The 26,972-nt window shown below is 38.3% G+C and overlaps 1 protein-coding gene and 1 long non-coding RNA gene across 2 annotated transcripts in view; one reads left to right on the forward strand and one right to left on the reverse strand.

The window, feature by feature from the left end:
- The window catches only part of LOC125279731, a 75,184-nt gene extending 69,278 nt beyond the window's left edge, over nucleotides 1-5,906 (forward strand). The window contains exon 4 of the long non-coding RNA XR_007187441.1: nucleotides 5,809-5,906. This is a non-coding gene — a long non-coding RNA (uncharacterized LOC125279731). The remainder of the gene's footprint in view (nucleotides 1-5,808) is intronic.
- Nucleotides 5,907-8,314: 2,408 nt separating this feature from the next.
- Nucleotides 8,315-26,751, reverse strand: ptpn1 (protein tyrosine phosphatase non-receptor type 1). The gene is made up of 10 exons (XM_048209706.1): nucleotides 26,651-26,751; nucleotides 26,439-26,532; nucleotides 25,894-25,984; nucleotides 25,390-25,490; nucleotides 19,804-19,902; nucleotides 19,480-19,617; nucleotides 18,944-19,153; nucleotides 13,288-13,449; nucleotides 10,730-10,902; nucleotides 8,315-10,648 (listed from the first exon to the last, which is right to left on the reverse strand). The coding sequence occupies exons 2-10, from the start codon at nucleotides 26,493-26,495 to the stop codon at nucleotides 10,372-10,374; spliced, it is 1,308 nt and encodes a 435-aa protein (XP_048065663.1). The 5' UTR covers nucleotides 26,496-26,532; nucleotides 26,651-26,751; the 3' UTR covers nucleotides 8,315-10,371.
- Nucleotides 26,752-26,972: the final 221 nt, after the last annotated feature.

Here is a 26,972-nt window from a genome sequence, read left to right on the forward strand (position 1 = left end):
TCCTGAAACTCTAGACACACCCTTTACAGCCAGACACATGACTCAGAAATTAGCTAGAAGAATATTCTTCAAAGTTGACTGGACTCCATTGCACAGAAACCGCTTTGCTATGCATACACAGTAATACTTCATGCTAATACTACAGCACTTTTGTGTCTGTGCGTGTTATAAAGCAGAGTAACTTATCATGATAGACAGATTAATTTGGGATGCTTCTGTGTCATAGTAACAATATGAGTTTATATGAGTTTATAAAGGAGTCAATTGAACAAAAAAAAAATGTCATTACAATCAGCTCATTTTCCGCTTGAACTCTTAATGTGGCTCACAGATGCCCCTGATGCAATCTGGGAAAGATCCCTCAATGAATTACAAGGAGGAAACCACAAGATGATTTTGTGTTGGACCTTTGTGGGTTTTGTCTTTGTACCTGCAAGGAAAGCTGCTGAGTCATGTCTTCTCAAAGAAGTTTAGTCATGCTTTACTCAAAAACAGAATGGAAAATATAACAAACTGAAAAAATACATGAGTGGGGTGGCCTAAGAGTGATCGCACATGACATGGTTTAAAAAAAATTACCCAGATAGGAATGACCCAAGAACCTTTTTTAGGGCTTCTATGGCTGAAAACACCAAAGACCAGGATGCTGATGTGTGAACCGGGCCCAATCATGTTCCCATGAGGCCCCTAGGCATGTCTTTGTCCCATACCCCACATATTGGGTAGACCCCTTAAAGGGAAAATTCACCCAAAAATGCAAATTTGATGTTTATCTGCTTACCCCCAGGGCATCCAAGATGTAGGTGACTTTGTTTCTTCAGTAAAACATGAATGATGATTTTTAACTCCAACCATTGCAGTCTGTCAGTCATATAATGCATTGAAACGGTAACACCATCTATGAGAGTGAAAAAAAAACATGCACAGACAAATCCAAATTAAACCCTGCGGCTCGTGACGACACATTGATGTCCTAAGACACGAAACGATGAGAAACTGAACAGTATTTATATAATTTTTTACCTCTAATACACCACTATGTCCAACTGCCTTGAGCATCCGGTGTGCGAGATCTGAAAACGCGATCTGATGCCGGAAGTGATCTCTCGCGTGTATACGTCAATGAGTGCGAGAGATCACTTCTGGCGTCAGAGTGCATTTAGACCTCACACACCGGATGCTCAAGGCAGTTGGAAATAGTGGTGTATTAGAGGTAAAAAAATTATATAAATACTGTTCGGTTTCTCGCACAAACCAGTCGTTTCGTGTCTTAGGACATCAATGTGTCGTCACGAGCCGCAGGGTTTAATTTGGATTTGTCTGTGCGTTTTTTTTACTCTCATAGATGGTGCTCCTATTGACATGCATTATATGGCTGACAGACTGAAACGGTTGGAGTTAAAAATCATCATTTGTGCTCTACTGAAAAAACAAGGCCTACATCTTGGATGCCCTGGGGGTAAGCAATAAACATCAAATTTTCATTTTTGGGTGAACTATCCCTTTAAGGTTGTGACACACTAAGAAAACCATCAGCCAAAGCTGGGTTGTCCTTGAGTGTCTGTAAGCTCAGTTTTTGCAGTGTGTTCTGCATTGTTGGTCCCGTCGAGTCAGACCCCGTGGGTGGCTTTTTGGCCAACTGAGCATGTTGAATCTGTGTCGGGCAGTCAGCGAGATAGATCACTCCGACTGGCTGTTCAGCTTAGCGAACCAATGCGAGAGAAGAAAAACAAAAATGATGCAAACGACAAAGTCAAAGAGGGTACACAACAGGGCTCTTGAAGTTTTACATCATCTTACTCGAGTCATGGCCTTTACCCTACACTGTCAGAAAAAAATTGAATTTTTAACTTTTGTAACTTTATACCTTATCTACCCATAAAAGGTGCAATTTAGTACCTTAAAGACCATAATTTGTACCCTTTAGGTACTACTATGGGTAAATAAGGTACAAAGTTGTCTTTAAAGGCCCACTGAGGTGTCTTGGAATGCGCAGCATTATTCAATGTATTGACGTAATTTAAACTGAAACAGGAAAACAGAGCGGGATATATCGAACAGTCCCGCCTCTTTTTTAAAAATAGCCAATAGTGTTTTCTTTATATCACAGCTCGGCCAGAGCCGTTGAGCTCGGTAAAGCTTTGTTTCCTTCTAATCTCTGTTTCTCATCCTAATCTCCTCTACATCGCTTTTCTGTGCAGAATTCCAATGGGTCCATTACGTTTCGTGGTCTGCACCGATTCGCACATATGATCCACTCTTTGCTCTCATGTCTCGTGGCGGTTCACGTGACAAACGGACTTCATTCGCATCAATGGAAAGCATATTTACACCCTTAATCGTTCCCTATCCTCTTTATAGAACATTGTGCCATTCACCATGTAGAAACTTGTTAAAAAAAAAAATAAAATAAAAAAAAGTGACCAATTTTAGTTGCAGCTTCAGTGTCTGTTTATAGTGTAGGAGGGGTGGGACTTCAGATTCTAGAGAGCATTTGATTGGACAGAAGATTTGATGAGAAACTGAAGTACGCGGTGATGTCATGAAAATCCGTGATCCATTTTAGCGGATTTGAGAGACTAAGATTTGAATGTTTATATCTCCTAAATGCGAATTTTGTCATTGTTTTGGAACACACCAGCTTATTCATAACCGTAAGGCTAACATATTCATACTAAAAGCTAAAAATGTACATTTTGATTTCAGGGGGACTTTAAAGGTGACAAGCTGTTGTACAATTTTTGCCTATTTTTTTCTGACAGGGTAGGGTAAATAATTGGGACGATTTGGCTAAACAAATTATAAAATGTGTTTTTTTTTTCTTAAGCTAACATTAGAAAACTAAAACTGGTAATTGGGGGCCACAGTAGTCAGCTTGTTCTGAATGTGCTGAGGGGCCCCAAGGCCCCTATTTGTCAGTTTGTATTATTTATCTGTGGCCTGAAGTTTTGGAGGCCCTCACCCTATTCACCCTGTCCATAAGGCACCTCTGTTAAAACATTAAATTGCATTTAATTTGAAATAGACTAATGGGTGATAAAACAAACACACACATAATTCATACGGATGCTGTTTTTCTGCAAGATGTCAGCAGGCCTGACTTTGAAAACCAGAGGGTACAGTGTTTGAGAACATGCTGTTTTGCACTTTATGTCCTGTGTATGAAAACACCCCTCAGTCGCACAAAGCGTCAATATGACGACTGTGATGTAAAGGTGGTGAACGAAAGGACACTTGTGGAAGATTTCAAATTTTAAGCAGGTCATTTGCACTGAGGTCTTTTGCGTATGTCTGCAAACATATGTGTGTGTGCGCGAGGAAGGAAGCGCTAGTCGTAAAGAAGGGGAAGCACCGAGCTTAGCTGTTTACGTAAACTCTGCAGTGACATGGAGTGGAGTGCATGCGCACACAGCGTACATAGAAACAGGAAATTACAGTGCACACGCTTGTTGCCAAGGATACCGACCTCAAAAAAACAAGATGCGGTTGAGGGGTGCCCTCAAACAGACCATCAAGCGTCCCAAAACAATGGCCAGAAGCAGGTTTTTTCCATTTACTTAAGCATAAACAAGTGCACTAATGGAACTCGAGAGATGTTTTAGCTGCTTTACTCCAGTCATAATGGGAAATTTTTATGATCAGTTTGTAAACACTGACCTTACTTTGACATATGAAGATAATCTGAGGGTTACACAGTTCATGCTGGGTTTCGGTGGGTTCCAACTGAGCTGAGCTGCCTTGCTGTCGACTGTCAACATAGACTAAAGCATTACAGGCATCAAACTCTACAAACCACTCAAATAATGTCACAAGGACTTAACTTGCAATTGATTTCAATTGAGTTTAATGCAAACATGCTGCTAAGATGATAGCAAGATGGTCTAATAAGCAAAAAAAAAAAAAAAAACATAGCATAATAATAATTAATTATAATAATATATAATAAAATATTAATATGTAATATACACCGATCAGGCATAACATTATGACCACTGACAGGTGAAGTAAATAACACTAATTATCTCTTCATCACGGCACCTGTTAGTGGGATATATTAGGCAGCAAGTGAACATTTTGTCCTCAGAGTTGATGTGTTAGAAGCAGGAAAAATGGGCAAGCGTAAGATTTGAGCGAGTTTGACAAAGGCCAAATTGTGATGGCTAGACAACTGGGTCAGAGCATCTCCAAAACTGCAGCTCTTGTGGGGTGTTCCCAGTCTGCAGTGGTCAGTATCTATCAAAAGTGGTCCAAGGAAGGGAAAGGGTCATGGGTGGCCAAGGCTGTCAGAATACACAGTGCCTCGCAGTTTGTTGGGTTTGGGGCTGCGTAGCTGCAGAGCAGTCAGAATGCCCATGCTGACCCCTGTCCACTGCCGAAAGCGCCAACAGTGGGCATCGGAACTGGACCACGGAGCAATGGAAGAAGGTGGCCTGGTCTGATGAATCACGTGGATGCCCAGATGCTTGTACATTGCTTACGTGGGGAACACATGGCACCAGGATGCACTATGGGAAGAAGACAAGCCAGTGGAGGCAGTGTGATGCTTTGGGCAATGTTCTGCTGGGAAACCTTGGGTCCTGCCATCCATGTGGAGATTACTTTGACACGTACCACCTACCTAAGCATTGTTGCAGACTATGTACACCCTTTCATGGAAACGGTATCCCCTGGTGGCTGTGGCTTCTTTGAGTAGGATAATGTGCTCTGCCACAAAGCAAAAATGGTTCAGGAATGGTTTGAGGAGCACGACAACAAGTTTGAGGTGTTGACTTGGCCTCCAAATTCCCCAGATCTCAGTCCAATCAAGCATCTGAGAGATGTACTGAACAAATAAGTCTGATACATGGAGGCCTCACCTCACAACTTACAGGACTTAAAGGATCTGCTGCTAACATCTTGGTACCAGATACCACAACACACCTTCAGAGGTCTAGTGGAGTCCATGCCTTGACGGATCAGGGCTGTTTTGGCAGCAAAAGTGGGACTAACACAATATTAGGAAGGTGGTCATAATGTTATGCCTGATCTGTGTGTGCGTGTGTGTGCATATATATAAAATTATTAATAATAAAAATAAATGTAGGCCCCTAAAGATGCATCCCTTCAAATAAAAATACATAGTATACACATAATGGGTTCAATTGTATTTTTCATAATTTTAAACTGATTCTTGCTGTACTACATAGGCCTACAGTGTTCGAAAATATGCGGCGTTCAACTTCAAAGAAGTTTAACTTATAAAAACCCCCCGTTTTTAGACCTTGCATTTTTGTGTCCCCGCATATCACGTTTACCACTTACGCATGTAATTAGTTTGCTTAACAGCTACACAAAGAGCATCATGGGAGATTTGCCATTTATTTCAATAGAGTTTGATGCTAAGCTAACATGTTGCTGTTCTAATAAATAGCCCAAAACAGTAACGTTTTTTTTCATTATTGAATGATTTTCAATTAGGCCAATATTTAAAATTTACATTTCTCACTTCGTCCGCCATGCATTTTGGATGTTGCCAGCTTTCAGAACACCCTTTATGTTGGGAATGATGCCTTGAAATGCTCATTAGGTTTGAGGACAATGCTAGTGCCTCATAAATTTCATTAAAATACGGAAGCACAATAAAACAACCGTATTGTCACCCGAAAAGTCTGTTTTGTTTATTATTTTTCTAACCTTACTCCTTTTGATTTTATATCACGTTAAAGTTTTACTGACTGAGAATGTTTAAACATCTGTGGTTTGACATTGATCAAGATTGAGTAAGAACATGAGTCACTGAAGCACAGTTTTCTTTTTTTCTTTCTGGAGTTTCCTAATTCTGTTGCTCCCAGGAAATATTCCAAAGGAACGGAAATGGGCGGAGACAGAACAAAGGGAGGTACGTACAGGAAAGAGACAAGTGAAGGAGAAAACCAATACCATTCCTCATTCATGTTGTAACAAACATTTAACAAACACTTGCCGAAACGCCCCCTTATCCAAGCCAATGATTGTACTCTAAATATACAGACCGAGCAGAGTTTCATAGTGCTTGTGTTTGTTGCCAGCACTCTTAAATGCTAGAAATAATAAGCAGCAGCTGTTTGATACCTGAACCCATAACTGACCCCAAGCCCCAGCTGGAGTTTCATGTTCGCTGTCTTTTTAAGTGCGTTTCCGGCACTAAGCCCCGCCCTCCTCAGTGTTTTTCCCAAGTAGGATCAGCCTGTTCTGTCTTGTCTGTTTTACGTCAAAGTACCACGAGTTAAGGAGTGCCCTGACTCATGCTCACACACATACACATACACTCATTCCAGAATAGTGTGAACCAACATACTTCTGTACCACAAATGCATACTTGAGAACACACTCACCTCTACTGTAAGTTTAACCCACAACAGAATGTGATTACACACACACACACACATACGTACACAGCTAAGACTGTCAGACAAGTTTACAAACACTGGAACAATACAATTCATTTCTATAATGAAGACACATGTCTGATTGAGTACTTCATGTTAAATGTTAGTTTCCTGTTGGTTTACATCTAAACTCAGTCCTAATGAGTGTACACTTCATTTGCAGCATCAGTGTGATCATAGGAAACGTATGTAACGTCGTAACATCTGTAGTCTGAAATCTACCGAATCTGAACTTCTTTTCAACAATGTCAGAAACGGTTAATAAACACCGGAATCAAAATCATGATTCCAAACTGCTGAATCACCCTGAAAGACAGAAAGAGAAATGAGTGACTCCAAAACATGCAAACTGTTACATATAGGCTATGTCACAGGAAATGGGATGCACTGCTTGGCAGATGTGACATAAATCACCTCTAATTGAGGCATTCCAATAATCTGTTTAGGCCATGAGGAGACAAACTGACTATGAACTTTCTCAGACCAGTAGAAACTGACACAAACTAGAATATAACAGTAAAAACAGGTAGACAACCACAAATCAGACAAGTAACGTCAGAAAAACGTCATTAGCATTAACTGAAACCTACTCAAAAGCAGCACAGAATGGTTATGAAATGTCATGTATACTGTATGTACTGTAAAGTACATATGAAGGCATGTTTATGTCACTTGAGTTATAAAAACATTCAGGAAATCCTTTGTTTATCACAGAAACAGTCTATCTGAGATAATAAAACTTTGCAAATGTGCTCAAAATCATTTATTTGAAGCTGTAAGTTATTGTTAGTAGGGCAAGGTAATGCTACAGGAAATGCATGGGTACCAACTGAACTGTGCTGACACACACGCAAGCACGTACACAAAAGAAAACATTACAGTTGAAGACTCCTGTCATAAGTAGAGCATCTCACAGAAAGATACAGATTTGGTTTAGGAAAGCCTATGGATTTATATCTACATTTTTGCACTGTGAACATGCTAACAGGAGGATGGTTTCTTTAGAAAAGGGGCACAAGCATATGAAAAGTCACAATTCTCTGACTCTGAAATAAATGTTATTAGATTGCAATGACACGAGTTCAGACAAGTTATTAAAAAAAAGTTCAAGTTCAAAGCCAAGAAGTGAATTACTTATCCTGAAGCGCCCTCCACTGGCCACGTGAAGTTTTCATGTTTGTACTGAAGTCTGTAGCGCGAAAACATTACGTCAGAGATGTAACCACCTGACCTAAAACATTCAAAGGGACACGTACACCAATAAGAAACGTGATTTTGTTGTTTTATTTACACTGCTAAAATTTGTCACAGGGCCTGTGACAAAAAGTAAACCGGAAGCAGGAAGGGGGGGGGGAGGATCAGTGGGGGAAAAAGTGATTTAATTATTATTAAAATGCATATTAAAAATATATATTTGTATTTAATATTTACACATTTTACAAATTATTCCTACATTTTCATCTCTCCTTCCTTACATATAAATATAAAAATGTATACTACCAGTATATTTTTCTTCATAGAGACTCTTCTCTTACTTTAAGGGCACACATGATTTGATAGGCAAATGAAAACTCAAAATTGAGGGCCTTATCACTGAGAACCCTGGTTCAATTTCTTTTGGTCTCGAGCTAGCCCGGCCATAGATCTCAGTCCATAATCCAGGCGTGCATTTACATTTAGTTTTAATTGTGATATCAAATGTGAGTTTGAGCTAAATAAGATGATGAAACTATACCTTTCACATGGATTTGAGTCTATAATCTATGATATAGCTTTATTTGATTTATTTATGACTCAGAGAGCTTTTTCATTCATAAAGTTTTCGATTTTATAAATAACTGAGGAACTTCTGTCATAGTCACATGAGGGAATAAGAACGAAATAGGAACAAAATCAAAAACAGAAGATAATCAGAGATGTACACATTTATTACCACAGCGTCTGCTCTGTATTCTGTCCGAAAAATAAAATTTCAACTGTCATTACATCCAACTGGAACAAAGCATATGCTTTTCTTACAAAAAAAAAACAAACAGATAATCAACATTAAAAAGAACACAACAGGTTGCGGGGGATTCTTACGCCTCAAATACAAAGGCCAAAAAAGTCTGATGTCTACCAGTCCAAAGATAACTGAAAGAAGACAAACAATGACACAGACGAATATATTTCTCTATATATGTGTGTGTAAATAAAGCCATCAAAAAGACTTTACATTCTGTGGTCCCGCTAAAGGACCAGATTCTGAGAGTCATGATGGATGGTGGCAGAACCTTCAAACCAAACATCAACAGCTTCAGAGTGTGAAACACTGAACCTCTACAAACAGGAAAATCCACCCAGCAACCCAAAAAATACAATTCTGGACTGGTCAAGCAGCAGTCAAAAAGTCACCACACAAAGCGAAGTCACAATTAAAAGCGTTTCAGGCCTCAACACACCTAAAGAAAAGGCTTAATTTGTTTTGAGGTTACTGCATTGGACTTGTTCACACATTGTTCAAAAGTAACAGTTCTGCAGCGTGGTTTGATTTGAAGGAAATGTTGATGCCCGTCTGCCGTTAATCTCTCTCGATAATAATTACTATGACAATAATATAATAAAAAACAGTAAAACACAAAGACAGCTCAGTGTCACTGATAGTTTCTCTCGTTGCATTCATTCGCTGCTGGTGTTTCGGGATTTTTTTTTTTTTTTTTTGGTTAGTCTGACCCCCTGCGCTCACTGCACACCGTTCGAATCACATGACAAAGGCCAGAAGCATTTGAACGTATCTGTATTGCAGCTAGAAAAAAGGTAAAAATTCAAATTCAAAACCTGTCCTATGAATCACTATCATCTAATGGGGAATAAAAGCAAAAAAAATAAAAAATAAAATCTCATTGCACTCAATACTGCCACCTGTTGGTTGAGCTTTGCCACATCTTTGATTAATAATGAATTAGCCAGGGATGTTTAGATGAAAACACAGAGGGATTCGCAGTAAATGCTGTTCCATCATTAAAGTTAACTTTCTTCCCCTCGATTTCCAAAGCTCACTTTAAATTAAATGTACTCAAATTTGGGTTTAAAGACCCATCAAGTGCAGAACATCAGGTCTAGTAAGAATGCCTGCCTGATTTTAAGTGATTTTAGTATTTCTGTTTAATGAAAACTAAAATGCAAGTTCTCTTTTGACTGAACTAAACACAGTTCCTTTTATTGCATTAGGCCTCAGATCTGCAAGATTGGATCTGACTAAATGGTCTGAACATTTTGGTTAAAAGGAAATGGTTTTGACAAAGAAAACGAATGAAGTGCCAGTGTCACCTTTGGCATACACAAAAAAGCTGAGAATGAAAAAAAAAAGGATGAAAAGAGAAAAATTTGGGATGTTTTCTACTGTAACAATAGTGTAACACAGATCACTTGATCATATCAGACATCCCAGACTACTTGTGACCTCCCTTTTCTCTGAGACGCACAAATGTTTTCTATTAGGTACAGCAGATTTGTGTGTTCAGCATGTGTTATGAGCTAACCTCCTGTGCAGCTCCATCCGAGACCATCACTGATAGTCGTCAGACTTAAAATGCAAAAAAAAATGCCATATGATTGAGATACATACACACAAAAATTTCCCTTACTTACGGCAGCAATAACAGAGTCTTTTGGATTTTCTTTTACCTGTACATAACGTTTAGGTAGCAACACCTGAATTGTGAGGCCCTGAGGTTTTAAACGGACACACGTTTATTAGATTGTGTGTAAGAGTGTGTATAGAGGGAGACGACAGCAGTTTGGCAGAGAAAAGCCTCTGAAACTTTCCCCAGAGACACGGAGAGAGTGAGATGGGCTCAGCTGAGAGAGACAGGTCCAGCTGAGAAAGTATGAGTGTCTGTGTGTATGTGTCTCTCTTTTTCTTTTCCCGCCAATAGCCAGCAGATGGAGGGATAGAGAAAGAGACGGAACGAAAGACAGGGCATCAGTGGAAATAGGTGCGGTAACAGACATAAGCACCTGCAGCCAGTACCGTGCACATACACACACAGGTCATCAAGGGGCTCCACGCTCCACAGGCGGGAGCAGGAGCAGCCTCTGCCGTGGGAGTCTTGGGCGGAGACCGCGCAGGTTTGGGAGGGGCTTCTCTTGGAACGATTGGGTCGTCGGGTTGTTCGCTTGACAATGCCGCCGCGTCAGCCTCGCCAGCTGCGACCACCCGTCTACGTAGGTCTGGCCCGTCTGTGAATGTCTGGGGTGCACTGGAAAAACAGCAACAAAAAAAAATGTTTGTATGTGGCTGTTGGGAGAGAATACGTTGAAAGTAGATAAAAGATATTGACCTTTTTGCACAGATTTCTGCATTGTTTTTTATGATCTCATTGAAGAAGTGTGTGGGGTCAGAGTTCACCAGGTCGTCTTTGCCATTGGGAGGATCTATTGGGGGCCGTGGCCTGGGAGGAGGAGTGAATTCAGGGGGCAGATCCTCCTCATTTGATAACTCCTTCCAAGACTCCTACTCGCACAGGAATAGAAACATTTCACTGATCGATACAGCCTACTAGTAGTGGGCAGTATGAACAAAATGAGAAGTATTTTTATGACCATAGGGTATATCATATGATGACATTTTTGATGGAAGTTCAACCCCAAAATGTTTTAATGTTTAATGTTTAAATAACAATATAATATTTTTTTCAGTTAAATGATTCAAAATTGACAGGGATTTTTTGGCATTTTATGGCCAAATGGTAGGATGATTATTTTTTAACATTAAATTAATGTTAAAAGTAAATTATTCAAAATAAAAATTAAAAATATTTGTAAAATTGTAAACATTTAAGTCAGTAAGATTTTATTTTTTGAAAGATATTAATTTAATACTTTTATTCAACAAGGATGCATTAAAAGGTTTGTTCACCCAAAAATGAAAAATCTGTCATTAATTACTCACCCTAATGTCATTTCAAATCTGTAAGGCTTTCATTCATCTTCAGAACACAAATTAAGAGATTTCTGTCCCTCCACTGAAAGTCTATTCACCCCAGAGCTTCCCACAGATAGACTTTACTTGGGCGGGCCGCCCAGGCATATTAACCGCCGCCCAAGTATATTTGGAGACACATTTTTGCTTTTATTATTTTTATCCTCTTATACTTTTATATCCGCACAAGATAATAAAACCATCTGCGATCAACTAGTGGAAAACTTCCCCTCGCCCTACGCGTTTCGTACCTGCTCGTTATGTGTGCATCAGAACTGTTTACTCCCGCTGACATTCCCACATGCACTGCAGTATTTCACAAAAAGCGCTGCATGTTGCAATGTCACAAGGCGGCGCTGTTGCGTGTTCTACAGGCGCGCGCAACAGCACTTCAGACTGCTTCAAAATGATTCTCAATCAATGAAAAGCGCAGATTTATGCCAAACGATTGCTAATGAACTCAAGTTGATGAATTATTACAATGTCTACTTTATGGCTTTTATATAAAATGTTTTATATGGTTGTAAGAATCTGAAGGATCAGCCTGCAATAATACAGACATTTCAAAATAAGTGTCCCGGAGTATTTCAGGCTTGTTCTAATTAAATGTAACACGCTAAGTTTTTTTCTTTTTCTTTTGGCCATTATTAGTATTTTGGTTACACAATAAATTTTATTTAATTTGATTTCCATTTAATTCATAGTAAATTACTGTAGTCTCCCCCACAGGAAGAATAGACTAAGAACATTATTTGACACCTATATTATTCACTATATAAATTTTACTAGTAAAATCTATGATCCATTCACTGAAAGAGACACTATATGACAGCAAGAAGAACATAGGAAAAGGAGAACCATTAAAATGCTGTAATTTTGCATAATTTACAATGCATAATATTAGTATGTAATTAAATGTAATAGTATGCTATGTAATTAAAATTAATTTCAATAAATAAATATTCTGTTAAAAATTACACATTATTTGTTTGTCACATGTAGACCATTTTTGTGCTGTGGGTAATAGGAGGATTTTTCACCCGGCTACCACCGCAAATATATTTCAAATACTGTGGGAAGCACTGCAAACTCTCACGCTTCAAAAGTTCATAAAGAGATCAGAGATAATATGGAAGAGATAATATGGAATTTTTTTCCAGAAAACTTCTTGCACAAAATAAATTCGAGCACTTTCAAGGACCTGTATCTATGCATGTTTATTTTCAAAAACTTTCCAGGGCCTTGAAAAAAATTCAGATTTCAAGGACCCGTGGGAACCCTGTTTATCTTATTACAGGAGGATTTTTCACCCAAGTATATTTCAAACCTGTGGGAAGCACTGCAAATTCTGACGCTTCAAAAGTTCATAAAGAGATCGTAAAATAAATCCATATGAATTGAGTGGTTTAGTCAAAATCTTCTGAAGAGACACGATCACTTTATATGATAAACAGATTGAATTTATGCTTTTATTCACATATAAACATTGATGGGCAAACATAAAAAGAAGCTCAACCGTACTTGCTTGATGCATGAGAACAAACCACATTGGTTCTTGCGAAAGCTTATATGTGGATCAATCAAGCTTGCCTGAGATTCTGTGACCAAATCTGAATGCTTTATGTATATTTGCTGATCAATGTTTATATGCGAATAAAAGTCTAAAGTAAATCTGTTCATCACATCAAGTAATCATGTCTCCTCTGAAGTCTAATTTAACTGCTCGATTCATATAGATATCTTCTAAATATCTTCATTTCTGTTCTGAAGATGAACAAAAGCCTCATGGATTTGGAACAACATGAGGGTGAGTAAATGACGACAGAATTAATATTATTTTATCATTATTAAACATTTCAGAACACCAAATTTAAATGTTTCAAAAATGCTGGTTTCTTGAACATCCCATTGCATTACCTGTACAGACGTATCTCCCATGATGTACTTGGCACCCTCTATGACAGCGAGGTAGGAGAAACGCAGCTGATCAGCTGTCTGGATCAGACCCATGCGGTATCGTCGCATTTCCAGCAAAACCTCCTGGATGCGTACTGATGATGGATCTTCCCTCTGAGACATCTGAGAAAACATAATAGCAGGTTTTTTTTGTTTTTTAGAGGACGTAATGGGAGTGGGGGTCTACTGAGAAATGTGTGCATGAGAAATTCAGACGGGAAATTAAAAGTACTGATACTGCTGTTAATTATCTGAAAAAGGTCAAGCACTTTTTACTTTATTTGCACCTCTGCGCTATTGTCCTCTTGCTTGCAGTATGTTTGTTATTTATTCAGGGTTCCCACACCTTGGTCGACTTCAAATTCAAGGACCTTTCAAGGACTTTCCAGGTCCAATACCCTCAAACTCAAGGACTTAATTTGGGGACACATTTCAAGTGAGAGCAAGGTTACATCGTGTTACAAAGCTTTTTTTTTTTATTTGCATTTATTTATGGCCATATGGCAGAGATCTGATATTCTATGTCATATTTCTGTTTTGCATAAAACTGAAGAATATTCAGTACATCCTATACTGTATTTTAAAATGATCTGATATTAACTTTTGCATGGATTTTATTGAAAAGCACTTTTTCTTGCCTCATGGATTTACATCTGCGAAACACTGAAGTACCATCGTAGTAGTTTCGTGCGCGTGTGAATGTGTATGCATAGGCCACAAAGTGTTGGCAAAATAATGCATAAGCATTAATAATATGGAATAATATGGAATTTTTTTCCAGAAAACTTCTTGCACAAAATGAATTTAAACACTTTCAAGGACCTGTATCTATGCATGTTTATTTTCAAAAACTTTCCAGGGCCTTGAAAAAAAAATTCAGATTCACAAACTTTCAAGGATTTCAAGGACCCGTGGGAACCCTGTTTATCTTACTACAGGTTTACTGAATAGTGTTGTCAAAAGTACCGACTTCGATACCAAGCTGATACTGAAATTTTAAAAATGTGATACTTTGAGCGCTGTCGAGCGGATTCGTAAACACCTCTGATTGGCCATTGTGTTCACACGCTCAACATATATGTCTGTGATTGGCTACAATGATCAACGCAGGAGAGCGTTTGAAAGCAAACGGAAGTGTTTGAATTTGAAAGCGGGAGCGTTTGAAAGCAGGTGTCTATCAGCAGACAAGTCTAATGTCTGTTTACATGTTTTTGAAGTGCTGATCATTGTTGTGTGAACACAGCGGCCAATCATAGGGGTTTATAAATCCGCTCAACAGTGTTCAAAATGCCACATTTTTAAAATTTCAGTATCGACTTGGTATTGAAGTCAGTACTTGTGACAACACTATTACTAAATACTGCGTTCCGTAAGTTTTGTCTCTTTGTCGCCATCTCTGTTTGAAACCTGCAATTGCAGTTGTTTGTGGAATTATCTTTACATGGGTTGTGCATCGGCACGGCTCCTCAGAGCGGATTAATCTAATGTTTGCTGTCAATCACCACATCGGTGTGGATACTGTATTTTGGAATCAAAGATTGTAGTCTTGGAAGCATGACCAAAATAAGAATTTTCACTGGAAAATGTCATCTGAACAAGTATCACATCTGGCACTTTTGTTCTGACTGAGGAAAAAGAAAGCATTACAATAAATCGCGCTACCATTGCTGATTAAATCTAACGATCGCTTAGCTCATATCACGTCAAACTGTGCAAATTATTATTGTTATTATACTTTGTTCTCAAATTGTTAATGTTAACAATATCAGCATTGCATGACTGTGTGTATTTAGTGTATTGGCGTTACCTGTAGATTTCAATTTCTGTAGTCTAATCATTAACGTTAATTTGTCATACCATACAATCTACCATCAAAATAAGTTTAATTATTTCAGCTGCTGTGAGAAAAGGCTATAAATGATCCGCCTCACATGCCATATAGCCTACTAGCTGAGACTAGTTCTTTATGTATGCAGACGTGACTTAATGACGCAAAGACAAACAGCGACATGCTCGAAATTCCCGCAAAAACTCACCAGTACCACCCCAATTATAAAACATTATTACAAGCTTATTGTTGTGAATCGGGCTAAGGTAAGGAGATAGCTTTGAACACTGACTGGTTATGTTCATGCTCAAAAATTGATTTTGGATCATTTAACCAAAAAAAAGTTACAGACAACAGCTTTAAGGTTAATAAGTTTGCATAAGGTTGCATTTCAATTTATTAATATGTGGTGTATATAATTATTTACACTACTTTTCAAACATTTGGGGTCAGTAAGATTTTTTTTAATGTTTCACCAAGGCTGCATTTTTATAATTATAAATACAGTAAACGGTAATAAACAGTAATACTGTGAAATACTGTTACAATTTAAAATATTTTTTTCTATTGAAATATATTTTAAAACGTAATTTATTCCTGTGATGGTAAAGCTGAATTTTCAGCATCATTACTGCAGTCTTCAATGTCACATGATCCTTCAGAAATCATTCTAATATGTTGATTTACTGCTCAAGAAACATTTCTTATTATTAATTTTGAAAACAGCAGTGCTGCTTAATATTTTTGTGGAAATCGTGATATATTTTTTCATGATTCATTGACTATAAAGTAAAAAAAACAAAAAAACAGCATTTAATTGATAAAGAAAACTTCAGTAACAATAAATCTTTGTCACTTTCTGGCCCCAAAATATTGAATGGTAGTGTATTATTAGTGTTATTTAATTCCCATAAAAGGAGTGCCAAGGTACCAAAAATCATTAAATTTCACTTGGATAACACCATGTGTCAAATGCATAAATGTCATGACTCAATGCAAATTTTTAATAATATAAACTAATATGCTATTCAGGGTTTCTGCAGGTTTCATCAAATCTAATTTAATGCTTTTTATAATTAAATTTAATTGGAATAAGACACTAAGGGCTGTTACCAATCAAAATAAATCATTTACATATTTACAATAAAAAAATTACAACTGCATTAAATAATGTTATGGGATTGTAAGAAATGTTGGGGGGAAATTCTACTTTTAAAAATTATACTAAGCCACCAGTAGGTGGCGTCAAGTAACCGTCTTAATAAGTGAGTCATGGCTGATTCATTAAAGAATGAGGAAGTTGTTTATGAATGGGTCATTGAATCTTTTGACTCAAAATGCTTCAAATTGCTGAATCATTCAGTAACGAAAACAAGGTTGAGCCTGCATCTCAATGAGCATTCTGTCCATCCTAAATAGTATGTAACATTATTATTATTCAATACTATTTAGGGCGGATAGGGTGGATAGTATGCACATTGGGACAGTGATGCGCGGGTTGATCCAAAATGAGCGGGTGCCTGCGGTCACCCACGGTTACCCGCGGTTACGAGTCATCCAAAAATATTTTTAATGATATTTGGGTCGCGGTCGGTCGGGTCGTTTGAAATAAAGATGCCAATTAAACCTTTGTAATTTATATAGTACTAGACACAATTTTCTATGAAATACATAGGCCTAGACTTTATTGGCTGAATAACTTGCGCGAAGATGACGCACGAGCTCAGTCTGCAGGTAGAGATGGAGGCGGCAAGAGAAAAGGTGAAGACTGGGGAGTGGAAGCTCCACAAATACACAAATAGAAAGAGCAAAGTGTGGGAGACATTTGCCGAAATAATGAAAGAATGAAATAGTAACATTATTAACGTTGAGCGTTATTAACTTTTGAATAAATGCTGACGCGGGACAAAATGCCCGATTTCCAAACACGTTGAACTGAGCCATTGCACCATTTTAATGGGCTACTTTTAAACGCATATAGCTCAGTAATGTCAGTTTTATGTATTTTCTGAGAGGGGGTGGGATTTTTGTTGGGAAAGTCGGGGGAGAGACGCACACTTCGATTAGACTGGATAAACACATGCAGCATCTTAATTGTTAAGAAAATGAAACGAAATAAATGAATAAATCAAGCCTTTATTACATAACACTAGGCTATATCATACAACATTCAGAAAAAGAACAGTTTGCGCTCCTAAGGGCTGTCACACTTTTTTCAAATATGGCCCAATGACGCTACGATGAGCATTTACTACTTTTTAAAAATGCGGTTAAGGAAGCGGGTCGGGTACAATAGCCTATTTTCTTTCTTTTTTTTTGCGGTCCGAGTTGCGGGCGGGTTAGTTGAAAACGTCGGTCGGGTGCGGGTTGTTTATACATTGATCCGCGCATCACTGCATTGGGATGCAGGGTGAGTGTTGCTACGCTATGGTTCTGCTGTGATCTTTGTTTGAAACTATTTTCGCTGCTAAAATAGAACAAAAACAGTCAATGTTCCTTCTAAAATGTAAGTGACTTAATATTAACTATTTGTTAACTGAACAGTTGTATGAAATCAGTGTCACGTTTTAATTGTGATGGTAGCCTGTTTAGGAAAACAGCATTCTTCGTCGTGTGATATTGCTTTACTGTATCAAATTATAAAAACTCCAAATTGAATTTTTACCGCAGTATGTTTAACTGAGATTCTTTTTGTGTGTCCTTCGCTCATGTTTCCATTTCTCCTTCGAGATGGTGCGCGAGCCTCAACAGCGCAACCTTGTTTTCGTCACTACATTACACCGCCTATTATTATCCACTATCGGTCGCCACTTACACTAAATGTAATAAAATCAATCTCATGTTTTTGTTTTTTTTTTGTATCGAAGTTGGATTTTTTTTGTCCTTGTCCGGCCGGGCAAGTAAAATTCTCTTTCACTTGCCCCTTCAAAAAATCCACTTATCCCGGACTATTTGACAAGCGTTAGTGTCGAGCCCTGACATGTTAAACTGAAACCTGATTTATAATCGAGACGTTGTCTGACAAAAATCACAATAAACATAAGATAAAGACAGTTGCTGTAATTTCGGCTAATGTTATATGTACACGTAAAATGATCACTCAGGTTAGAAGCAATAGTATCTATTTTATGTGTTCTCTGGCAGAGCACACATCCTCAACTGAATGCGCTGCTCCTCTCAGCCACTCACTGAACAGCAGACGCAGAGAGAGGTGTGCCTGAGGCAGAGGAAGGGAAGCAAGATCTCACGCTCGTGCGGCAGTACCGGTGGGTCTCGGAAGCTAGATCAGGTTAACAAGTATATTCGTGCGCTTTCTTGGAAAAAAGTCGCAAAAGGGGTCTGAAAAGTCACTAAGTTGGCAACACTGATGCAGCCTTCCACAGGTCACAGCCCGCCGCTGTCCAAAACGGTGTTTTTTTTTAATTTTGCACCGGCTGGAAGCAATTACCAAACGGGTTCCTATTGTGTGTATCACACCAATGTACATATTTTACAACAGCAAATCAAAGTTATTAATTATGAAGGCTATATTCAATATAAGCTGGTAGTATTATTCTTCTAGAAAACTATCTAAAAAATTTTAATGCCTGTAGGAATAAAATTTGATGCTTTTTAATGCGAAAATTAAGGCCTTAAATGGCAAAATCCATTTAATGACTTTTAATGCTTTTTAATGCCCCGCGGATACACTGCTATTGAGTACACTCCTCTACTTAAAAAGTTAAATATTAACATAAGCAAATTTGTCTGGCAGATATGGCATCACATAGAAGCAGTCAGTTCTCTTACCAGTAGAAGGCAGGTGTCTACAAGGCAGAATGTTCCAGAACGGCCGATTCCAGCACTGCAGTGAACCACGACAGGGCCGTGATCTGGACTCAGACAGCCCGACTCGCGCACTTTGAACAGGAAGTTGAGAAAAGACGCAGGTGACTCTGGCACGCCGAAATCCGGCCATGTGGTGTAGTGGAAATGAAGAATCTCCCGTGTTTCCAGTGTCTTTAAACACACATGACACAACATTAATCATGATGAGTGTGTGTTTGTCTGAAACGAGCCTCTGGCATCTGTAATATCCTGAGAGCGTTGAGTCAAGTCAACACGGTATCCTGCTATAAAGAAGTTCTGAACATTTTTAGAAACATTTTTGTACATGCAACATTTTTTGTTGGAAAACAAGAATTTTGGCTAAACTGAAGAAAAATGACTAAAGAAGTACTATATAAAACCTCAAGTGTTAAAAATAGCTGAATGATCAGAGAAAGAGACTGACAGGCGAGCGAAAGCACGACTGGATGAGATGAGAGGAAGATCAAGTGTCTCACCGACAGATTTTCCAGCTCCAACAGTCGTACTGTGTAGTACGATTTCACATCCTCTGAGATCAGAGTAAGTCTGAAGTTTGTGTCCTCAAAAACAGCCTCCCTCTCCTCTCGCTGAGGCCAGTACTGAGCACACTTTACCTGCACGTACACACACTTCTTCATTATAACCATACAGCACAAGCCTCACACATACACAACACATGTACACATTCCATATGCACGCTAGAAGTGTTTTAGGCAGGTATCCAAAGCGAGTGTGTGTATATATATCGATGTGACAAGTATGGTACGGTATGGTACAGGTATGGTGTGTGTTCCTCTCACCGAGCCTTTCTCTATAACACGATTCAGCATGACGACCCCTCGGCAGCGTTGCTCCCACACCATCTCCCAGAAGTGACCACAGGTGTTTGGTAATGGACCCTAAACACAAAAACAACCATTAAAATGAGCATACCCAGTCTATTGTATTAATAATACATTTTAAAAACATACATAATATGAATTTGTCCTGCAACAGAGTTCAGACTAAGTAGTAGCATACACTACAATTCAAATGTTTGGAGCCATAAGGTTTTTTTTATTGTTATTAAAAATATGCTGACCAAGGCTGCATTTATTTACTTTTATTAAGAAGTGATGCATTAAATTGATCAAAAGTATTCATTTCTTTATAAAAAATAAAAACATGTTTGGTGAACAGTACAGAACAGTCTGTACAGTAGTTACTAAATTTAAAATTCTATTAAATGTATTTGGGATTTTTCATTTTGCTTATAGTGAAACACATCTCGTGCACATCTTGACCTTAAGTTTCAGTGAATCACACATTTGAGCAGTTGTGAGGTACATGACATTGCGGGTGAGAATGCGTGTGTGTTTTATGTGTTTGTGGTTGTAGCTGGCAATGCTTTGACTGAACAACGCTGGCAAGTCAAGACGAGTCTGCTGCCGTCTCAGAGCATCAGTGTGATAATTCATCTGTTCAATAAAGAAACGTCATGCTGACGCAACTCAAGATTTCACAACATTTCCTAGGGTACTCTCCAGATACAGAAGAGGGAAAACCTCTCGGGTAGATGCCATGAGTGTTAAAATGGAATGTCACTGTAGTATATCAGTGTCTGACGCGAACTGTGGCCTAATGGACACGTAATATGAACGTCAACACAAATGTCAAAACCAGGATGGAGGGAGGTCTCTGAACAGGGAGTTCCCCATTACTTGCTTACCTATCACTGTTTTAGTGTAGCTACCCAACACAAATCAGCATTTCATAACCTTTTTGTCTCATGTCCCATCAAAAAGGTCAAATACCAGTTCATTGACAACAAAGCAGAAAAGTTACTAACTCATCTTATACTGTATCATTTTAATGATACTATTTTAATTAAAATGGCCATTGTTACAATGGCTCATCTTTAAACTGAAGAGCAGTTTTAAAAATCTATAATTTTATAACTCAAATTAGTTTGATATTATTTGATTGGCTAAATAATAAAGAGAATTTCATTTGCGTTTTGTTCCAAATGTTAAGTGGCCAACCAATTATGGCTCTAGTTTGGAGTTTCAAACTTAGCTGAAAAATTTGGGGGTGATATTTGATGCTATTTTAACATTTGATCTTGAAATCCAGAATATTGTCAAAACATCTTTTTTTTTTTTTTCATCTTAGAAATACTGCAGACTATGTCCCATGTTGTCTTTCCCTGTGGCTGAAAAGTTGATTAACATTTTTGTATTTTCCTGCATTGATTATTGCAATGCTCTACTGGCTGGGGTTTCAAAAGCTCTAAAAAAAACTCTAGATCGCTTTATATGATGAACAGATTTAATGTAGGCTTTTATTCACATATAAACAATGGTCAGTGAACATTAACAGAAGCTCAACCGAATATGGTTGACGCACAAAAACAAACCTCTTGCGGAAGCTCAAACGTGCTGCATAATACACAAAAATGAACCACACTGGTTCTCGCAAGTCAAGCAAACTTGCTTGAGCTTCCGTTTACCACAACTGATGTGTGCGTTGATGAATGTATATGTGTGAATAAAAGCCTAAATTCAGTATGTTTATCATATAAAGTGACCGAGTCTCTTCAGAAAATTTGGACTGAACCAATTCATATGGATTATTTTTACGATCTTAGCGTCAAAGTGTCAGTTGCGTAGCTGTCTATGGAGGGACAGAAAGATCTCAGATTTCATCAAAAAGATCTTCATTTGTGTTCTGAAGATGAACGAAGGTCTTACGGGTTTGGAACGACATGAGGGTGAGTAATTAATAACAGAATTTAATTTTGGTGAACTAACCCTTCAAGACCGACACAAACATTTGCATGCCATCAATGTGACTTATCGATGGTCGATTAAGCAAGGTCATCTTTAGATTGCATAGTTTTGAGGTGCGTGTTCAAAACATGCGCAAAACATGCAGCAGACATAAGAGTATGTGAAATGAAGCGAGCTTGCCGTAATTACGTATTCTAAATGTATTAAAGGCTTAGTTTACCCAAGAATGAAATTTCTGTCATTAATTACTCACCCTCATGTCGTTCCAAACCCGTAAGAATCTTCGGAGCACAAATTAAGATATTTTTTATAAAATCCAAGGTTGTTTTTTTTTTTTTATTCCCAATAGAAAGCAACGTAATTACCATCATTTAAGAACCAGAAAAGTAGTAAAAACATTGTTAAAATAATCAACGTGACTACAGTGGTTCAACCTTAATGTTATGAAGCAATAAGAATACTTTGTGTACAAAAAACAAAACAAAAATAATGACTTTATTCAACAATTTTTCCTCTTCCATGTCAGTCTCTTACGCAGTTGGCGTACTGAACGCAGTTCAGAGAATCCGTGTTTACATCCGAACGCCAGCTCAGTATTGGCCGAGCTGTTCACGTGAGCACCACGATGCATGCGTGTGATGCTGACGCAGGAGCCGGTCAATACTGAGCCGGCGTTTGGATGTAAACACAGAAGCAATGAACTGTGTTTACTGCATCAAATGCGTAGTAGACTGACAGGGTATAAAAGAAATTGTTGAAAAAAAGTCTTTATTATTGTTTTGTTTTTGCGCACAAAAAGTATTCTCATCACTTCATAACATTGAGGTTGAACCACTGTAGTCACATTGACTTTAACAATGTTTTTACTACTTTTCTGGACCTTGAATGACAGTAATTAACACAAAATAATCGCTTTGAACGTACTTTCCGCTTCCGCATTCTTCAAAACGCTTACACTGAATGTTCTACGCCTTCCCTATTCTACTTACGGAACGAACGCGGTGCCAGTTTCGTTTTTTTCCTTAAGTAGAATAGGGAAGGCGTAGAACATTCAGCATAATCGTTTTGAAGAATGCGGAAACGGGAAGTACGATCAAGGCGATATTTTGTGTTTATAAAGCATAAACGGTTGTATTTTTTATTTTTTTTTATTACCTATCGTTTCGCTAGATAAGACCCTTATTCCTCGTCTGGGATTGTTTAAAGCCCTTTGAAACTGCACTGAAACTGCAATTTGGACCTTCAACCTGTTGGTAGCCATTGAAATCCACTATATGGAGAATAATCCTGGAATGTTTTCCTCAAAAACCTTAATTTCTTTTCGACTGACGAAAGAAAGACATGAACATCTTGGATAACACGGGGATGAGTAAATTATCAGGAAAAGTTTATTTAAAAGTGGACTAATCCTTTAAGACCTGTCAATCAGAGCAATTAAACCAATCCAGAAGTCCAATAGCTTTAGCCAAGCAGCATGTCATGTCACTCCATGATCTACACATTGTCTTATGTTGTGTTTGGGCTTGTTTGAGACCACCTACTCTAAATAAAGATATGTGATCTATTATGGTTTACTAATGTTTCACGAAGTTACAAACAAAAATGTAGTGCAAAAGCATAGTGTGTATACTGTTTACACATGCGTCGCCAGTGCTTTTCTATACAAGTACTTAAAATAGTATGGTCTCTAACTGAAAAAAATATGCTTGTATTTTGCTAGTTGAGACCTTTTCAATGTTATATAACACAAGTCCATCTGTAATGCACGATTATTTTACAGATCACATTTTCATGTAAAGCAGTTATTTTTTCACGCTCTGAAAATAGAGCACTTCTAATATGTCAGCAAATTTAAAGGGTTAGTTCACCCAAAAATTAAAATTATGTCATTTATTACTCACCCTCATGACGTTCTACACCTGTAAGAACTTTGTTTATCTTCAGAACACAAATTAGATATTTTTGATTAAATCTGATGGCTCCGTGAGGCCTGCGTTCAAAGCAATGTCATTTCCTTTCTCAAGATTTCATTTTTGTGATGAAATCTGATGGCTCAGTGAGGCCTCTATAGACAGTTCATGTGAGTTCATTGGTTCTATCTTAATATTATAAAGCGACAAGAATACTTTTTGTGCGCCACAAAAACAAAATAAAGACTTTAACAATATCTAGTGATGGACGATTTCAAAACACTGCTTCATGAAGCTTCGAAGCTTTGCAAATCTTTTGTTTCGAATCAGTGATTCGGATCGCGTATCAAACCAGCAAACTGCTGAAATCACGTGACTTTGGTGCTCCGAACAACTGATTCGAATCAAATGATTCGTAAAACTTAGAAGCAGTGTTTTGAAATCGGCCATCACTAGATATTGTTGAAAAGTCGTTATTCCGTTTTTTTGGTGCGCAAAAAGTATAATATTAAGATAGAACCACTGTACTCACATGAACTGTTTTAAATATGTTTTGAGTACCTTTCTGGATCTTGAGAAGTTCGGTGACATTGCTGTCAATAGAGGCCTCACTGAGCCATCGGATTTCATCAAAATATCTTGAACGAAGGTCTTACGGGTTTGGAACGACATGAGGACGAGTAATAAATGACATTATTTTCATTTTTGGGTGAACTAACCCTTTAAAAGCACTTGTTAAGTGATGGTCATATTTCCTATATTGACTGTAAATCAAGCTTCTATGCTTTAAAACGACACCTATTTTGTGTTGGATAAGTAACGTGAAACTTTGTAGCTCCCCTCGCTTCGGATTTAAGAGGATAAGGTCAATGATTAATCGATTGTTAATTTAAACAATGATCAATTATCCCTAGTTCTAATCTCTTTTCTATTTCATTGTGAAGAAAACTGGCCAAGATTTGTGCTTTTTAAAAGTGCCACCTACTGTCAGAGTGATTTAGCATTTTCATTCAGCCATTTTTTTATGCATTGGTCAAAACAGACAAATTGCATGCGAAAACCAAATTTCCATGCTTTGAACATTTTGTTGGTGTGAACAGACTTTAAAGGCGCTCTAAGCGATTCTGAGCGGAGAAACTTCCTGTTGACGTTCGAAGTGTTGTCAAACAAAACAGAGGCTAGCTAGACCCTCCCTCCTACTCCTCCTGGCCCTCCCCTCCGTGCTTCCTGAAACAGTCATGAACGCGCATTTAAAATGTAAGGAGCTTGCGTATTGACGCTGCTTTTCGGTTATTGGCTGGAGCATGTTTATTATGTTAAGTGGTCCAGGCTGCACCAGTTTGTTTTTATTGCAGTTTTCGGAGCTTGTGGCGACTACAGAGACCGCGTTTTTTTTACAGTGTGTTCAGGGGACAGGCAGCTAGCGCATAGTGAGGAGATGTTTGCGGTATGTGACAAAAAAAGAATTGGGCCTAAAAACGCGTCAAACCGCTTAGAGCGCCTTTACTAATGCATTTTAAAATCTTAAAAAGTAACAAACAAGAGATTTTCCACAGGATATATGTCCCTATTACTATGTTAATGAGCTCTTTAGGGACTTTACACCACCCTTTTTTATCCTTGTGTGTGTCAGATGTCATGCAGGTGCAAAAACAGCATCAGATTTCTCAGCAGATGTAAATCTGGGGTGTAAGAGTCAGTATGTCACCTGAGTTAGTATGTAGTTTCTCTGAGCTTCATCCACTGAGATCAGACTGGCATTGATGTAGTCATTATTGCCGATCTGTAGATGAATACGGCTGTGGTCAACTGTGAAAAGAGAGCGCGATTAAGCTGTGGGGCACATCACCCATGATGCTTTGCAAATTCAGCAGTGGAACGATTCTTTTTCAGGTCCTGTTCTCAGTTCCCCAACAAGAGAGAAAAACATCTTCCTGATGAAAACGCTCAATTGAAACAAATAATATACACAAGGCATTCATTTAATGTGGTGTTTTGCGAGCTGAGGACCTTTTCAGGTTGTTGTCGAAAAAGAGACTCAGAGAAAGAGGAAACCACAACAGTGTCGCTCTTTGTGACGGAAGAGTTAAAAAAGGGAGAGAAAAAAAGACATGACATCTTCAGCGTGAAATGACTTTAACAGCTCGCTGATAACAGGCCCCTTCCGTTAGGTGTCACTCACTGTGTCGAACAGGGGAAGCGGCACACTTACATGGGCTGACGTCTCTGTAACGATTACGACTTCTGTTTTCTGGAAGTTTGGCGATCTTGCATGGTAGGTCACTGGACTGCTGCTTAATCTCCTACAGTAAAACAGAAGTCTATGAGATGAAAATGCTTCATTCTGTTAGTGCAACAAATATGTGGTAAATGATTTGCTGGGGGGAAACTATAGGGCATATAAGTTAACTATATAGGGGACCACCAGCATCCAGTTTAGGATGCCATTCATCCATCACTGTTATTAAAAACTTCAACTGAGTCAAAGTAGAAGATAAAGGTGTCAAACCAACTAATAACAGACTTCCTCTCATGAAAGGTTAACTCTTTCCCTCCATCTCTATATCTAAAAGTGACAAATTCAGGTCATCTCTATAACTTGTCAAAGCATTTATTCCTTAGTAAGAAACGAAACAGCGCAATCTGAGCTGTCAAAAAATACAGATACCACATCAAATAAACAAAACAAACTTGTTTTGGGTTGATATGGATATTTGGAGCATCATAATCAAGTATGAAGCAGAATCAGTTCTTTACCTGGTAAACGGCGTTCCAGTTCCCGAGCTCATCGATTTCCCGAAACTCGGCTTCCATTGCCGCGTGTGTTCCGCGCCGCTCGATAGATGGCTCCCTGACAATTCAATTTAGTTATTAAATCGATGTCGAATCACATGGAAAGGACTGACTTTTAAAGTCTGCTTTAATTTTCTTAGAGAACGTTTCTAATGGTACTGTTGTGTCGCCCTTACCGGAAACACGCTGCTCGCTCCTCCCGCAGCACGGCTCTCCGATCTGCGTCGTGATCACACCCCTTTTTCCTCACAATAACCAATGATAGACTGCGAGTGTCCATGAGCTCAAGGTAAAGGCCAATCAGCGCAAAGTAGTGAGGCGTGGCAACCACTTCGGCCAATCATATTACGGAGCGTTACCGCTTTATTCTTATGGGCTTTGTAGTTTTTGTAATTTGGGGAGTTTACGCAGTACGCATCTGCGTAATGAGATTTAGAAAAGTACATGAAGTAAAATGGCTCATATTACAACCCAAACTTGCAGTATTACCTGTGGAAT

The sequence above is a fragment of the Megalobrama amblycephala genome, linkage group LG12 (assembly GCF_018812025.1).
Source record: "Megalobrama amblycephala isolate DHTTF-2021 linkage group LG12, ASM1881202v1, whole genome shotgun sequence".
Classification (NCBI taxonomy): Eukaryota; Metazoa; Chordata; class Actinopteri; order Cypriniformes; family Xenocyprididae; genus Megalobrama; species Megalobrama amblycephala.